The sequence below is a fragment of the Anomaloglossus baeobatrachus genome, chromosome 1, assembly GCF_048569485.1.
Source record: "Anomaloglossus baeobatrachus isolate aAnoBae1 chromosome 1, aAnoBae1.hap1, whole genome shotgun sequence".
Taxonomy (NCBI): domain Eukaryota; kingdom Metazoa; phylum Chordata; class Amphibia; order Anura; family Aromobatidae; genus Anomaloglossus; species Anomaloglossus baeobatrachus.
In genome coordinates this window covers 843,613,026-843,630,535 of record NC_134353.1, presented here as the reverse complement: position 1 = coordinate 843,630,535, position 17,510 = coordinate 843,613,026, and the positions used below count along the sequence as shown (strand labels likewise).

General features: G+C 49.8%; 2 protein-coding genes across 4 annotated transcripts in view; one reads left to right on the top strand and one right to left on the bottom strand.

Moving 5' to 3' along the window:
- The window catches only part of DHFR (dihydrofolate reductase), a 73,580-nt gene extending 61,031 nt beyond the window's left edge, over nucleotides 1-12,549 (bottom strand). The window contains exons 1-3 of one of the 3 annotated variants that reach the window (XM_075325146.1): nucleotides 12,251-12,549; nucleotides 10,765-10,814; nucleotides 7,613-7,718 (exon numbers count right to left, since the gene is read on the bottom strand). In XM_075325146.1, the coding sequence (XP_075181261.1) occupies nucleotides 7,613-7,718; nucleotides 10,765-10,783 (125 nt within the window). In that variant the 5' untranslated portion in view covers nucleotides 10,784-10,814; nucleotides 12,251-12,549. The other 2 variants (XM_075325145.1, XM_075325144.1) reach the window with 2 other exon arrangements.
- MSH3 (mutS homolog 3) overlaps nucleotides 12,220-17,510 on the top strand; it is a 267,619-nt gene continuing 262,328 nt past the window's right edge. Inside the window, exon 1 of the mRNA XM_075325143.1 lies at nucleotides 12,220-12,365. Coding sequence (XP_075181258.1) covers nucleotides 12,252-12,365 — 114 coding nt within the window. The 5' untranslated portion in view covers nucleotides 12,220-12,251. The remainder of the gene's footprint in view (nucleotides 12,366-17,510) is intronic.

Sequence of the window (17,510 nt, the reverse complement as noted above, 5' to 3'; positions counted from 1 at the left end):
TATAGAGGCCATCTGATGGTGTAGACCTATCAGGGGAATAGCTGATTTCACCGACTCCATCTTGAACCGCCGGTACCTGACCTGACGGTTTAGACGTTTTAAATTGATAATGATACGGACGTCGCCGGATGGCTTCTTGACCAGGAAGAGACGGGAGTAGTGTCCTACCCCTTCTTCCTGACTCGGGACTGGGGAAACGACCCCCGAGTGCACTAGCTCTATAATCTTTGTGTACAACAGAGCCTGTGAACCCGGTGATGCCAGCGCAGTGACTCGGAGACCCGGAAGAGGGGGGGAAAGGAATTCTATGAGAAGACCGTCCGAGATGATCTTCAGAACCCATTGGCAAGTGGTTATGGACTGCCACTGGGGAAAAAACGCTGAGAGTCTTCCCCCCACCCGGGCCGAGTCACTGTTTGTCCTGCTGAGGACGTGGCTGATGGGGAGGGATGAGGAGGTTTCTCCCTCTACCTTTGGGATAGCTCCACCTGCCAGCCTTCCCTGTCCCTCTGGGCTGGGAGGCCTGAGGCATCGAGGGACGAAAGGACCGCTTCCTGTTAGGTCTAGGATCGGGCAAGGCCTTACGATCGGTCGCCTTGTCCAGGATATCATCCAGGGCAGGCCCAAACACTAAATCCCCTTTAAACGGAAGTGAACAAAGCCTCATTTTGGAGGTGGAGTCTCCGCTCCAGGCCTTAAGCCAGAGGGCACGTCGGGCAGAGTTAGAAAGCACCGAGGTCCTGGCTGCCAGGCGGACAGATTCCACCGAGGTATCTGCCAGAAAACAGGTAGCCTTCCTAAGCAAGGGAAGGGATTCCAGTAATTCCTCCCTAGGGGTCCCTTGGGAAATATGAGCCTCCAACTGGTCTAACCACCTAATTAGGGACCTGGATACGCAGGTGGAGGCAATGTTGGCTTGAATAGAGGAAGACGATGCCTCCCAGGACCGCTTCATCAGGCCCTCTACCTTCCTATCCATCTGATCCTTCAGTTGGGAGGTATCCTCAAAGGGAAGAGCCGTTTGCTTAGCTACCCTAGCCACCTGAACGTCTACTCTTGGAACCTCCCAATGCAGTCCCGAAGGTTCCAGAGGAAACCGGCGTCTAAGGTCACTCCGTACCCGCCTCTCAGGAAATTCCCATTCCTGAGAGACAATATCCAAAACATTGGCATGAACTGGGAAACCCAACTGTTTGACTGACTTCAGGCCAGCAAACATTTCGTCCTTTATTGAAGGAAGAGACTGCACTTCTTCTAAACCCATAGTGCTCCTAACAGCCCCAATAAGATCCCCCAACTCTTCTGAGTGAAATAGAAAGGACTGGTCAGACCCCCCAGATGGAAATCCTTCATCAGGACCCTCAGAGGTGGAATCAGCGTCCTCCTGATCAGATGGGGTCGACTGGAGTCTCCTCTTTTTTGGAGGAGAGGGTCCAGGAGCAGGGCCTGGAGCAGGCCCAGGAGCAGGGTCAGGAGCAGGGCCAGGAACAGGAAGGGAGGCCAGAGAGGCCCTAATCTCCTGTTTCATCATGGACCGCAACTCATCTATCAGAGATGGTTGTTCGGCCCTAATAATCTGGTCCGTACATTGCTGGCAAAGCTTTTTATCCCATACTGCAGGGAGCTTCTTTATACAGATAGGACATTTTTTAATTTTTTCCACTCTGTCAGGTCTATCAGGCTTATCGGATTTGTCAGTTTTTTCTGACTTCTCAGGCTTCTCTGATTTTTCATTTCTGTCAGTTTTCTTGGTGGTCTTGTCCTCCTAGAAAACACAGACCATAGAGCCATAAATCATCTGATGAGACCTATGTCCGAGGGACCATTCCCCTCCATACTCACAGTAGCAGGGGGCACACTGGGTTCTGCAGATGCAGCTGCAGCAGAAGACATGACAGGGAGCACGGTTGCTTACCATGATCTGATGTCTTCGTGGCAGCCCTTATGCACAAGGGCCTGCCCCCCCAGTGACGGTGCACGTTCCCCGCCTCCCGCATCCGGTCCTGGGCAGGCCGTGTCACCGGCGGCGTGCCTCCACGCTGCCTCCGCAAACCGGAAGCGCTCGACCGGAAGTCCACAAGACCGGAAGTCCCGCCCCCGGGAGCACTTCCGGATCGCTCCGGCAGCGTGCATGCGGGAAGCGGCCGGCGGCTCAGGGAGGACGCCGGCCGGGGAGCTCAACAGCCTGCATCACCCCTCAGGAGGATCCGGAAGGCTGGAGCAGCGGTCCCCCACAGCGTGAGGGAACAGCAAGGGAGGAGCGGTGAAGGCCCGACCGATGCTGTCCGGCTTAAGGTAACAGGGGAAGAAGGAAAAAAAAACAACAAAATATATATACTGTAGTTCGCCGGCCACCACAGCATAGGAGAAAAACAAAACCTCTCCATGCCCCATGGGGACAGGAAAGACACTGGCTGTGGGAGGTGGGAGGGTCCTTTTAAACCTCTTGAACTTCCTGTCCCAATTAGGGCGTGGAGAGACAACCTCCTATGCTGTCGTGGAAGGGACTAGAGAAAATGACCACCTTTGAACAAGAAACATAAGATAAAACCTGGGCCAAGAAATATCTTAAGACTGATTTTTCAAAGGTTTTTTGGACTGATGAAATGAGAGTGACTCTTGATGGGCCAGATGGATGGGCCAGAGGCTGGATCAGTAAAGGGCAGAGAGCTCCACTCCGACTCAGACACCAGCAAGCTGGAGGTGGGGTACTGGTATGGGCTGGTATCAAAGATGAACTTGTGAGACCTTTTCGGGTTGAGGATGGAGTGAAGCTGAACTCCCAGACCTACTGCCAGTTTCTGGAAGACAACTTTTTCAAGCAGTGGTACAGGAAGAAGTTGGTATTGTTCAAGAAAAAGATTATTTTCATGCAGGACAATGCTCCATCACATGCAGCCAACTACTCCACAGCGTGGCTGGCCAGTAAAGGTCTAAAAGATGAAAAAATAATGACATGGCCCCCTTGTTCACCTGATCTGAACCCCATAGAGAACCTGTGGTCCCTCATAAAATTTGAGATCTACAGGGAGGGAAAACAGTCCACCTCTGGGAGCAGTGTCTGGGAGGCTGTGGTGGCTGCTGCACGCAATGTTGATCGTAAACAGATCAAGCAACTGACAATGTATGGATGGTAGGCTGTTGAGGGTCATCATAAAGAAAGGTGGCTATATTAGTCACTAATTTTTTGGGAGTTTTTGCATGTCAAATGTTTATTTCTAACTTTTGTGCAGTTATATTGGTTTACCTTGTGAAAACAAACAAGTGAGATGGGAATATATTTGGTTTTTATTAAGTTGCCTAATAATTCTGCACAGTAATAGTTACCTGCAAAAACTGATATCCACCTAAGATAGACAAATCTAAAAACAATCCCACTCCAACTTCCAAAAATATTAAGCTTTGATATTTATGAGTCTTTTGGGTTGATTGAGAACATAGTTGTTGATCAATGAAAAAAAAATCCACAAAAATACAACTTGCCTAATAATTCTGAACACAGTTTATATTTCTAAAATGCCATAAGAGACCGCATGTGTTTTTATACTCTAGGCTTATATCATTCAACTCAATTCGGAGTAAAGACTTGCAGTTCTGTTAAGTTATTGATCGACTGCACGCTGACTTGTTTGTAAGATGTACAAGAACATATACAGTTTTGGGGGAGGAATCCGGCTGACCGATTCCCTTTATAGGCCCCCTTGTGGACAGAACATCCGAATACTGTTTTTCAGGCAGAAGTCCCCAGCAGAGTGCCCTGAAGAGACTAGATAATGGTGTGAACCCTGCATTAAACAGATTACGTTGCCTCAAAGTAGTGCTCTAGCTCCTACATTGCTTTTATGCTGTCTAACAAACTAATTAAAATAAGCATGCTTGCAATGGACTTGCTTTTTCTACCTGCTGTCATTTTCCTGCAATGAAGACTTTTGGCTTTTAGGGTACGCTCACACGAGCGTATAACTCGCATGAGTATCGGACCGCATCACTCGGTGCGGCCGCACACTCTCCGGACAGGAGCATGTCAGCCGCATAGAAATACATGCAGCTGAGCCGCTCCTGTCAGCAGAGAAGCTAGGCGCGCCGGGTGATGCGGTCCGATACTCATGCGAGTTATACGCTCGTGTGAGCGTACCCTTAGAGTGGAGAACAGGACTGAGTTGGAACCAGGGAGTGTGAGTTTGTGCCCATTTTGGGTGGGTCTGTATAAAATGGACTGACTTCTAAAATCTATAATAAATGGAGAATGACAGTTCAATGGAGTATGTGATAAATATTTTTTTCATAAGAATTTGGGAAAGTTATGAAATGTCCTGTAAATGTCTAATGTTCTATTCCTTATCAAACAAACTAGGCTTTTAGTTGAGATGAATCGGTGCTGCACTTGAGCTACATATTAGTTGCAGCACGCAACCTTCAATGCTGAACGCTGCGATTACACTGGAGGATTACATGGTCACACTGGCTTGTGCAAGCGTGTGGACTTTGTGGGCGGGGTAGGCGCGCGCAAGGAGCTCACGTCCAACAGAAGAGAAGCAGCTGCCGCAGCGTCTACCAGGCCTCTCCGTCCCTCCAGGGCTCTGTGACCACAGCCTCCACCAGGGCTCTCTATTTATGCCCCCAGCACCTCCCAAGACTGTCTATACCGCCTGCCCCCAGACTCCCCTGTGATGCCTATACCGCCCCCCCCACCCCCGTGATGCCTATACCGCCCCCCCCACCCCCGTGATGCCTATACCGCCCCCCCCCACCCCCGTGATGCCTATACCGCCTCCTCCCCCCCCAGACGCCTATACCGCCTCCCCCCCCCAGACGCCTATACCGCCTCCTCCCCCCCCAGACGCCTATACCGCCTCCTCCCCCCCAGACGCCTATACCGCCTCCTCCCCCCCCAGACGCCTATACCGCCTCCTCCCCCCCCAGACGCCTATACCGCCTCCTCCCCCCCCAGACGCCTATACCGCCTCCTCCCCCCCCAGACGCCTATACCGCCTCCTCCCCCCCCAGACGCCTATACCGCCTCCTCCCCCCCCAGACGCCTATACCGCCTCCTCCCCCCCCAGACGCCTATACCGCCTCCTCCCCCCCCAGACGCCTATACCGCCTCCTCCCCCCCCAGACGCCTATACCGCCTCCTCCCCCCCAGACGCCTATACCGCCTCCTCCCCCCCCAGACGCCTATACCGCCTCCTCCCCCCCCAGACGCCTATACCGCCTCCTCCCCCCCCAGACGCCTATACCGCCTCCTCCCCCCCCAGACGCCTATACCGCCTCCTCCCCCCCAGACGCCTATACCGCCTCCTCCCCCCCCAGACGCCTATACCGCCTCCTCCCCCCCAGACGCCTATACCGCCTCCTCCCCCCCAGACGCCTATACCGCCCCCTCCCCCCCCAGACGCCTATACCGCCTCCTCCCCCCCCCAGACGCCTGTACCGCCTCCTCCCCCCCAGACGCCTATACCGCCTCCTCCCCCCCCAGACGCCTATACCGCCTCCTCCCCCCCCAGACGCCTGTACCGCCTCCTCCCCCCCCAGACGCCTGTACCGCCTCCTCCCCCCACAGACGCCTATACCGCCTCCTCCCCGCCCAGACGCCTGTACCGCCTCCTCCCCCCCCAGACGCCTGTACCGCCTCCTCCCCCCCCAGACGCCTGTACCGCCTCCTCCCCCCCCAGATGCCTATACCGCCTCCTCCCCCCCCAGACGCCTGTACCGCCTCCCCCCCCCCCCCCAGACGCCTATACCGCCTCCTCCCCCCCCAGACGCCTATACCGCCTCCTCCCCTCCAGACGCCTATACCGCCTCCTCCCCCCCCCCAGACGCCTATACCGCCTCCTCCCCCCCAGACGCCTATACCGCCTCCTCCCCCCCAGACGCCTATACCGCCTCCTCCCCCCCCAGACGCCTATACCGCCTCCTCCCCCCCCAGACGCCTATACCGCCTCCTCCCCCCAGACTTTTTGTGGTTAGCTTTTGCAATTCCTCTATACCATAAAATTGTTAGAGATGTTGCCCTTGTGGTCAAGATCAGATCAGATATAGGGTCATCTATGACAGAGGATCTGATGGAGGCTATACTATTTCTCAGAACAAATTCATAGATTTCAACAAAGATGTATGGCATAACATTTGTGCAAACTGCCCCTCCCCCCCTTACTCCACAGCATATTGCATATTTACAATTTATTACAGTTTGTGTTCTAAACTTGTATTCCAACCTAAAACAGCTTGATTATTCCATCATAATGATTACTGTATTTTTTGGATTATAAGACGCACTTTCTCTCCCACAAATTTGGGAGGAAAATGAGGGGTGAGTCTTATAACTCGAATGTTGCTTATGGGAAGTGGAGAGGGCGGGGGTCGCAGGAGGCAGTGGCAAGGCTGCAGGCCACTGAAAAGGTAAATGAGGCCTAGAGTGGGCGCGTGCACAACTGGATCTCCCAGCAGCAGACAAGTAAAATGGCGAGCGGAAGTGGCACGTGCACAGATGAGATCTCGGCTTGGTCATTGAGCAGTTAGCTCAATCTGTGCATGCATTGACTCCGGGTGCCATTTTTTTTTAAGCCCGAACCGCTGACAGTTTCTGGATGTTGCCTGCCTCACAGGATCTGGGACACCTGCCGCATTGCCCTACTCCACCAACGCCCCTGCCTTCTGTGACTCCGCTCCACTGGGGCTGCTGCCTCCCCCCGCAAGACACCACCGGATTATAAGACATGCACCATTTTTTTTCTCTCTAAATTCAGGGTGCGTCTTCTAAATCGAAAGATACGGTAAAAGCCTGATTCTAACTAAATTTACTGTAGTAAAATGGTAGCATCAGGGAAATTGAGGCATCTGAGGTTTGGCTTACTGACGCCAAGTCCTGGTGGAGAACACCTGTCCATGAGCCCGTCCCCTAGTGCCAGGGGAAGTGAGCGCACTAGCTAAATTCCAGGAGAGAACGCTTAACATACCAACCAGTCCTATCTCCTCTTGCAACTTCACCAGACCACAGCTTCCAGCTCAGGTCCAATATCAGCTGTCTTCAGATTTGCACTTGTTCAAATGCCAAGTTATCCCTACGTGTAAGGAAAGGGATAGCAGGCTAGACATAAACCATTGAGTTTTTTAGTTCTTCTAATACTATAGTTCACCCCTTTATGTATTCCTCCCCAACCATGTGAAACCCTTCTCGGCTGCGGATTTTGCTTTAGAAATGCTGCCACAGATTTCAACTTCTGAATCTGTAGCATCAATCTATTTAAATCCAGCACAAGAGGTCACATTACATTGGGAATTTTTGCCCCCTCCAGTTTGTGGATTTTGTAATATTTCATGCACTTTGTTGCTACTGTAATATTTTGCAGACTTCTTGCCCAGGCAGCAATAGCACCCAAACATTTGCTGATGGCGCATCATATTTTAGGTACATTTTTTGCATGCTTCTATGACTGTTGTGCTAGATTGGTTACTATCATCACGATTTAGAAATCGTGCTGAAATATCTGTTATGATTTGTCATACTACTTTCAAAACTGTCAATTGATGAAAACTACAACAAAATATCTGACAGACTTTTGGGAATCTGCACCTTGTGCTAAATACTGAGACATCACATTCCACTTACGCGAGCTCTTTGCTTAGGACGATGTTTATTCGCTCCTTTAAAGGCCGATTCTTCTCTGGAATAGAGAACCAGGTTTTCCTGCCCATAATAACCACATTTTGCTTTCCTGTGGGAGACATACAAGCACTTAGTATTTTCAGTAGAGCACAAAATGGTTAGGATTTCTGGAGAAAAGTTCTACTAGAGTGGCATCTTGTGGAGACTCAGTATAACACCATACACCACTACACAGCTTCTCCAGATCATTGGTAAATCGTTCATGACCACATCACCAAACGAAATAAAAAAAAATACATACATTTAGGAGTATTTTATTCGAAACTAAGACGTCCATGTACGCATACTAAGGTCTTATTCACAGCCAGCTTTCTTAGCCAGTGTTTCATCACTAAGTGAAAAGAGGAGAAAGGAAAAATTACCAGATCAGAACGCAATGCTCAGACAAGTGGAGGCTCTCCCGACCAGAGCCTGACAGCTGTGTAGAAATACAAGCTGCTACTCTCTGGACAGGAGAGCCACGGCCAGCTAAGCATTGTGGTCCGATTTTGGACTAATTTATACAGTCACTCGAAAGCACCCTAAGGCCAGTTTCACACACCTGGCTTTTCGCTGGATTCGGCGCTCGCCAGTACAGTGTATACAGTACAATGGCAGCGCCGCAACTTCCGGGTCACATGACAGCATGTGATCGGCTCTTGTTGCGCTGCCATTGCTCTGTATACACTGTACTGGCGTGCGCCGAATCCGGTAAAAAGCCAGGTGTGTGAACCTAGCCTAAGGCTGTGTGAGCACGCCTTCCGTGAAGGCAGCTTTGTGCCTTCACGGAAAACCGCACCCGCAACCGCAAACAAAACAAAACAAAAAAAAAAACGCACCTTGTGCCAGTAAACAGACACACAGAGCATACTATTTTTGCACTTTTTTTGTCCAATGCTTTTTTTTTGTTAAAGTAAACGTGATGAGTGGACTCACAGATACCTGGGAGCAGCAGGTCTAACCAGGTTTGAAAGGAAGAAAAACACAAACTGGTTCTGGGCCGGTATTGATCCCAGGTATCTGGCTGGACGCTGGTCCCCATATAAGTCTATGGGGACCAGAATCCAATGTTTAAAAATGCTGGCAGAAGGGATAGGCGCAAGTGCGATAGTTACCGAGTCTCCGGTGCGTCTGTAACTGCTCCCGCTCATTAGCCTCATACATATTCTTTGCTTCCCCCTGTCACCAGCATTTGATCGGCTGCAGTCAGACAGCGCCTCCACCCTGTGTGACAGCCTGACTGCTTGCAATCAGACGCTATGTGCGTCTATCATAATATAAATATAAATAAAATACAGGATAGCATGTAAGATCATCTGCTATCCTGTTTCCAATTAAGAAGTTATTTTGGAGTTAAGGGTCTGACTAACCTATATGTTGCCATGAACGCGGGGGGGGGGGGGGAATCACTGTGGGCAGAGGTTGAAAAATGTATTTGATGACCAGGTGGGAGGGAGAGGGGTGGACAAACAGGGATATGCTATGGAGTGACGCAGCTAGAAAACAAATTTTAAGCTTGACAGAGACACTGTTAAATCTAACCTAATTTTTTTTTTGTGTTAATCTACAGTTAGGCTGTTTAACTTCCTTTTTTGGAAAATTAAAAGTGGTCATGTAAATTTGTACGGAGGGAAGGTTTGTACCTTTGCAGAATATTACGACACTTCCATTTTCATGTTCTAAGTGTATACACGTCATGCACTGTATTGTTGGTTGCTCTGTACCAATTACTTTATGTTTAATAAAAAATGATCTGATTAAAAAAAAAAAAAATAGCCGTAGGTTCCCCCCATATTATGATACTCAGCACAGATTACGCACACAGCTACAGGCTGCAGCCCCCAGTCGGGCGCTTATCTTGGCTGTGCATCAGAATAAGAACCGCATGTTGCTTTTTTTTGTAAAATTATTTAAATAGATTTTAAAAAAAGTTGTGCGTTCCGTGTCATCACAGTTTTGAGTCAGTGCACCCCCTTTTACCATCAATGTGTCATCAGTGATTTGCTCGTATGGATAAAGAAAATCAAATTACTAAGCTTCTCCTAAACTTTCAACGTTAAAAACCTACAGCACGTAGACTGTACACTGATGTCATCCGGGTGTATGAGTGTTTATCACGGACCCATAGACTTGTATTGGCCCTTGTTATCTGGGAGACAGGAAAAAATGGACAAGGTCTCTACCATGGTTGCACAGACACATGGTACATATATAAAAAACTCCAAAAACACAGACATATGAGGAGTCCCATTGGTTATAATGGGGACATGTGGAGAATGGGTGAGTGTGGATACTACATGTACCAGGAACAGGGACAGATGAGGGACGCCTTAGGCTACTTTCACACTTGCGTTGAACGGCATCCGTAGCATTGCGTTGTGTGACGCATGCAACGGATGTGTTGCATATAGTGGCACAACGCAATGCTACGGATCGTACAAAATAACGCAATCAGTTATAGGTTTTTTTCCTTGACTTTACACATCTGGGCATGCGCAGGTGTGTAAAGACGGATGCGTTAACGGAATCCGTCAAATGACGCATTCTAACGGAATCCGCCACCATGGGCGTCCATAATAAAAACAACGGACGCCAAACGGATTCCTGCAGGTTGCGTTTTTTTGACACTCCACCAAGCGCAGAAAAATGCTACATGCAGTGTTCCATCCGCCCGACACAGCGTCAAAATAACGATGCTGCGTCGTCCAGCGGATGCAACGCAGACACTTGTGTTACAGTGAGTTGGCCATGCAACTCTATGGAGAATAGCGCAGTCCGTTAACGGACTGCGCTATTCTCCATAGTGGCGGAATGTGCTGAACGCAAGTGTGAAACTAGCCTTAGTGTTTCTCTTGGTGGTTTTCAGGTTCCTGATTTTAGCTCAGTTACATATGAAACACTGACCAAGAAAACTGACTGTGAATAAGACCTTAGTATATGTATAAAGACGTCTTTGTTAGAGCAGAAGGCAAAAGACACCAACTACCGTCCTAAAGCAATAACTAAAAAGGAAGTCTGTAATTAACTAATGACTTCAGGGTCCAATACGGCAGTAAAGGGCATTCTCGTATTTGGAAAGTGCTGACAGGTTCGGATCTCAGGTGCAGACACGTTACCTTCGGCCGCCGGGGTCATAGTCAGCCTCTGGAAATGCTTAAACTCATTCCTGAAACCAAAGCAAAAGAAAAATAATGATTAACAGATGAAGAACTGTTATTAGAAGAACCAGTATAAAGTATGAGCGTGACAGAGCGCTGTGCTGGTGCCTTCACCCTGTGTAATGACTGACCAAGCTGGACACAGCTGTCCCCACACACAGACCCGCAGTAGCACAGAACGCAGCATATAGGGCTATATTGTTACCGTATGTAAAGGAGGAGGTGGGGGGCACTGCTGCTGCGGCACCTCTAGTTCTGGAGACTTTGCACAAACATTACAGTCACCCCCTTTATTCCCTGCAAGTGGGTTCGGGCCCACTGAGGTCAGCGCTCCATACATAACACAGCCCCGGGGAAAGGGGGCATAGAGACGGCATGGCTGGGGCAGAATCTGCTTTATATCCATCATTATAAAAGGAAAAATAGGTGCCAGAATGCGAGTCCCTGTATATGGGAACCTCCCACTCCCGGATCCAAGACTTCTTCCGAGCTGCACCAACCCTCTGGAACGCTCTACCCCAAGAAGTTAGGACAAATCACAACTTACTCAGCTTCAGACGCACCCTAATAACGCATCTTTTTAGGGTAGCCTATCACACTCCCTAATCAGATTCGATTCACATAGTCCCTCTACAACCTCTCACAACATAGCTCCACATCAAACTCCATGGCACCCAAAGGCATCTCAAGGCTCGGGCCCACTGGTCCAGGAAACCATTATCCAGCCCCATTTCCGTGAGATGGTTGGATTGTCATTGTAAATAAGCACTTGAACCTTGCCTCTCCCCCCATCTCATTGTAGATTGTAAGCTCTCACGAGAAGGGTTGTATTTTTTTCCCCTCTAAATATTGTATTTCTATAACTGTTACTTGTTTGTATATGATCCTCCTGAATTGTAAAGCGCTACGGAATATGTTGGCGCTATAGAAATAAAGATTATTATTATTATTATTGTTATTATATGGGGCTGCTTAGGGGAGCGCAGGCCAGAGAGCTGCTGCAGCTGGAGGGGTCAGAGATGATGAAGGTGACCGGCTGCGGACAACGTGTACGGACAGGGGCGTACGGACAGTACGGGGTCACGCTCCTGTACCTGAGCAGAGGCCACGGTAACGTCCCCGCCCTCCCGATGCCCTGGCCCGGAGGACACACGGCCACTATGGCGTTCAGCACCGTCTTCATCCTGAGCCGTCACTGGTGATGTCCCGCCGGGAGCTACCAGGGGAGGGGAGGGGAGGGGAGGGGCGTGTGCGCGGCCTATGGGTGGGACACGTGTGGTAGGTAGAACTACAAGCTCCAGCAGGCGCCAGTGACACGCAGCGTTTAGTTTTCCCGCCATTACTAGGCTCCGCCCAGTGAACGATTAATAAACAAACAAGCCCCCGTATAACACCGCCCCCTGTCTTCTCCAGCCAATCAGCGCTGATCACAGAGGCAGTGCACCATGCGGCGACAGAAGTCCGGCGGTCCCCGGGGCTCGGGCCCAGCGCAGCCGGTCATCAGCCAGTTCTTCCGGCCTCAGGGCGGAGCTCGGGCCCCGGCAGCGGGGAGTGCGCAGGTCAGTGACCGGCTGTGTAATTGAGAGCCCGTGCTATTGTGTACTCCGCGCCGTCACCGGGTCCTATATATAACAGCGACTTATGACCTCTAGGGCTGTTTGGGTTCAGGGTGATGCAGTGTCACGTGGCCTCCCCACGACCAATCCCCCGAAGGGAGGTAAAGGGGTATTCGGGCAGGTAACGACCACCTCCCTCAGCCGGGTCCGGCCCCTGGAATCCCACAGATCACTGTGAGTGGAGAAGGACCCACTGATCCGGAGTTCTCTAAACGTCATCACTGCTATTTGCTGGAACACCCCCTACTATTAATGGGTTCAGTGTGGTGTAATAAATACCAAACCCATCCGTCCCCCATGGTCCGCCATCCGCCCCCCCCCCTCCCCCCATGGTCCGCCATCCGTCCCCCCTCCCCCCCCAAGGTCCGCCATCCGTCCCCCCCCTTCCCCCCAAGGTCCGCCATCCGCCCCCCCCCCCTCCCCCCACGGTCCGCCATCCGTCCCCCCCCCTCCCCCCACGGTCCGCCATCCGTCCCCCCTCCCCCCACGGTCCGCCATCCGTCCAAATCGAACGAGACGGGTGCAAGAAAAAAAAATCATCTGATGCCACACGGACCATCCATGTGAGGACCGTGATGTATGGATACGTTCCCATTCTGTAGCACAGAACACTGTAATTGATTGCACATGAATAACTGAATGCAGATGACAAGTGAGAAAAATATGGTCCTTTTCTGTATGAAAATCTGACTTTTTTTTCTTTTTCTATCCATATATGCGAGTGTGAGCATATCCTTGGCCCCTTACTGACATTAGATGTACCGAGTATGTCTGCCTGTCAGTGCCTTAGGCTAGGTTCACATTTCCGTTGTTTATGATCAGTCACAATCCGCCGCTCTGATAAACAACGCAATCCGTTTGGCGGATTCCGTTGTTTCCCATAGACTTGTATGAGCGGCGAATTGTGACTGATGCCCTTGCGTTGCATCTGCCGCCCGAATAATCAGTTGTGGAACGACTGGCCGTCGGGCGGCAGGAACGCAGCATGTAATGTTTTTTGAGCAGCGGAATCCTTTTGTTTTCACTGCTCATGCACAGATCTTGTGTTTAATCATTCAAATCAATGTCTCTCACTCGGCAGCCGAACGATCAGCTGATCACCCCGCGGCCGGCTTCTGTGAGCGATCAGCTGATCACCCCGCGGCCGGCTTCTGTGAGCGATCAGCTGATCACCCCGCGGCCGGCTTCTGTGAGCGATCAGCTGATCACCCCGCGGCCGGCTTCTGTGAGCGATCAGCTGATCTACCGGCCGCTGGCTTTTGAGAGCGATCAGCTGATCACCCCCCGCGGCCGGCTTCTGTGAGCGATCAGCTGATCACCCCGCGGCCGGCTTCTGTGAGCGATCAGCTGATCACCCCGCGGCCGGCTTCTGTGAGCGATCAGCTGATCACCCCGCGGCCGGCTTCTGTGAGCGATCAGCTGATCACCCCGCGGCCGGCTTCTGTGAGCGATCAGCTGATCACCCCGCGGCCGGCTTCTGTGAGCGATCAGCTGATCACCCCGCGGCCGGCCGCTGGCTTCTGTGAGCGATCAGCTGATCACCCCGCGGCCGGCCGCTGGCTTTTGAGAGCGATCAGCTGATCACCCCCCGCGGCCGGCTTTTGAGAGCGATCAGCTGATCGTTCTCACTCTCTCTCGTTTTACAACGGAATCTGCTTTCTCATGACAATGAATTCTAATTCTTGTCACACGTTGTACAACGCATCAGTCACAAGCGTCAAGCAACGCATGTGACTGATGCAAAACAACGGAAATGTGAACCTAGCCTTAAGGATCAAGGATATACCTAGTACATCATGGCGATTTTGCAGGCACAGCAGCTGTGTCCGTGTGATAGCCGCCGGGTCTCCAGCTTATGTTAAAGCTGAGACCCGTCTCACTACCAAGAGCGTTGCCCGCACCGCTTTTTGCAGTTTAACACCCTAAATGCTGCGATCAATAGCGATCGTCGCTTTTATGAATCTGGAAGAGGTTTGCGCTCCTCTCCCAAGCGATCGGGACCCCAGTTGCATGACCACGGGGATACAATTGCTACCATGACAACCCCGGGTCACCCACCTATGGAAAGCCTCACACACCATGCAAGATGCATGGTGTGAGGCAAACTGTCAGTGCTGCAAGTGCAGCACTGACAGATATAATCCACTGCAATGATTGTGCTTTGCAATGGATTATATGAGTGATAAAATTTAATGTCCCATAAGGGGACTAAGCATAAAAGTAACAAAAAAAAATAGAGCAAAAAAAATTCATATATTTGGTAAAAAATTAAACACAAAAAGCGCACATATTTGGTATCGTCGCGTCCTAAACACCTTGATCTATAAAACTATCACGCTAGTTACCCCTTAAGTGAACACTGTGAAAAAAAATAAAAAGTTGTAAAAAAACACTGCTTTTTCATCATACCGCCAAAAAAAGTTGACTCAAATAAGATCAAAGAGACGCATATAAATAAAAATAGTATTGCTGAAAGCATCATCTTGTCCTGCAAAAATTAAGCCGCCATACAGCTCCGTCAGCGGAGAAATAGAATAGTTATAGCTCTCAGAATACAGCAATGGAAAGCAATTTATTTTTTTCTATAAAATAGTTTGTGTGGTGTAAAAGCGGTGAACATAACAAACAATATAAAAAAAATAAAAAAAATCAACTATATAAATGTGTTAGAGCTATAATGGTACTGACCTGAAGAATAAAGCTGTCATCACTTTTACCGCAAGTTGAACGGCGTAAAAGAAATTCCTGAATCTTTTTTTTCTTGATTCTGCCTCACGAAAAGTGGAATATAAAGCCATCAAAAAAACATTTTGTAGCCCAAATTGGTACCAATACAAATTCTAACTCATCAGCGAAAAAAACAAAGCCCTCACATGATTGTCGGCAGAAAATTAAAAAAAAAACAACAAAAAACTATAGCCTTCAAAATTCGGTGATTCAAAAAAAAACCTCTATTTTGTAAAAAAGCGTTTTGAGTGTGTCGCCAAAACTAAAAAAAATTATATAACTGAGGAATAAAGCCGCCTAATCACTTTATACTACAAGGTGAACCGTGTAAAAAATAAATTCACAAAGCCAATTCTTCAACTGCTGCTGATTTGTTTATTCTACCTTCCAAAGATCGTAGTATGGTGCAGCTCACATTTATCCTGCACTCTATGCTGACCGCTTAAAACGGGAGTTACTTGTAAATTTCTGAAAAAACATGATTGAGACAAAATGTCTAACAGAAAATTCACTGTACTGAAGCAGAGGGAGTCATTTTGCATTCTCGTCTGTCCTGTAGTCCGGTTGTGTCCATCTTTTTACACATCTTTTTAGTCTTGCAGAAAACTGGTCAACAAACGTTTTGTTAATTCTTGAAAAAACGGACACTGCTGAACAGAGGCCCGAGTAAAGGCCGCTTTACACGCTGCGACATCGCTCAAGCGATCTCGTTGGGGGTCACGGAATTTGTGACGCACATCCGGTCGCTTTAGCGATGCCGTTGCGTGTGACACCTATGAGCGATTTTGCATCGTCGCAAAAATGTGCAAAATCGCTCATCGGTGACATAGGGGTCCATTCTCGAATATCGCTGCTGCAGTAACTATGTAGTTCGTCGTTCCTGCGGCAGCACACATCGCTTTGTGTGACACCGCAGGAACGAGGAACCTCTCCTTACCTGCCGCCCGCAATGCGGAAGGAAAGAGGTGGGCGGGATGTTCGTCCCGCTAATCTCTGCCCCTCCGCTTCTATTGGGCGGCGGTTCAGTGACGCTGCTGTGACGTTGCTGTGACACTGAATGAAGCGCCCCCTTAGAAAGGAGGCGGTTCGCCGGTCACAGCGACGTCGCATGGCAAGTAAGTAGTGTGACGGGGTCCGCGCGATGTTGTGCGCCACAGGCAGCGATTTGCCCGTGTCGCACAACCGATGGGGGCGGGTACCCACGCTAGCGATATCGCAACGTGTAAAGCGGCCTTTAGGCTGGAGCCACACGGGGACTACTGCGATCCACTTGCATGACACTCGGCTCGTGCTGGCAGTACAGCAGAGCCGAGTGTCATGCGTGTGTCCTTGCAACTGAGGTCCGTTCGTGCGAGCAGACCTCAGCTGCGGGGGGCGGGCCGGCACTCAGGAGGGGAGGGAGGGATTTCTCTCCCTCTCTCCTGCGTAGCCGGCTATTGCCATACTCGCACTGCATTAGCGGTACACCGGTGTACCGCAAGTGCAGTGCGATTTTTTTTTTTTTCTCGCCCCATTCACTTGAATGGGTGCGAGAAAAAGAGTCTCGCATTATAATCGCAGCATGCTGGGTTGTTTTCTCGGTCCGATTAGGGCTGAGAAAATAATCGCTCATGTGTGCTAACACACAGGCTAGAATTGGTCCGAGGGGAATGCGATGTTTTATCGCACTCCACTCGCACTGTTTTTCTCGCCGTGTGGCTTAGGCCTTACTCTGCTGTCTCATTAGTGGATGGATCTGTCGGGGGTTTCACCTGAATCATGTATTTCGTAGATATAGATGGAAACCCTGATGTAAGTGCTCAGCATAGAGCACAAGATAAATGTGAACTCATCCAAAATGTTCTCTAGCCCAAATTACCACCAAATAGCAGTCAACTCAACCCACAAAAACACACTTTTGAGTCCCCCATGTTCGGCATTGTTGTAGTGAGGAGAACAGGCTTAATTTAAGGGGTGCAGGTTTCCAGAAGCATGAACTGGGCACTACAATGTACTAGGCATAACAAGGGCTTATTTGCAATTTTTAATTTTGCAGTATTCACTGCGTTTGACACCATGGGTGTTTTCCAGAGAGTAAATCGTAACTACACCTGTAGATGAACTCCCAGAGGGGTATAATTTCCAAAATGTGCTTAATTGAGGGGGGTTTCTGCTATTCTGGCACTTAGATTCTGCAAATGGAGTCCGAAACTATTCTAGGAAAATCTGTGCTCCAAAAATCAAATGTCGCTTCTTCCCTTCTGAGCCCTGTGGTGCACCCAAACAGTACCGCTGGATGAATTCATTGAGGGATGCAGTTTATAAAATGGAGTCACTTATGGGGGGATTTCTACTGTTCTGGTATCTCAGGAGCTCTGCCAA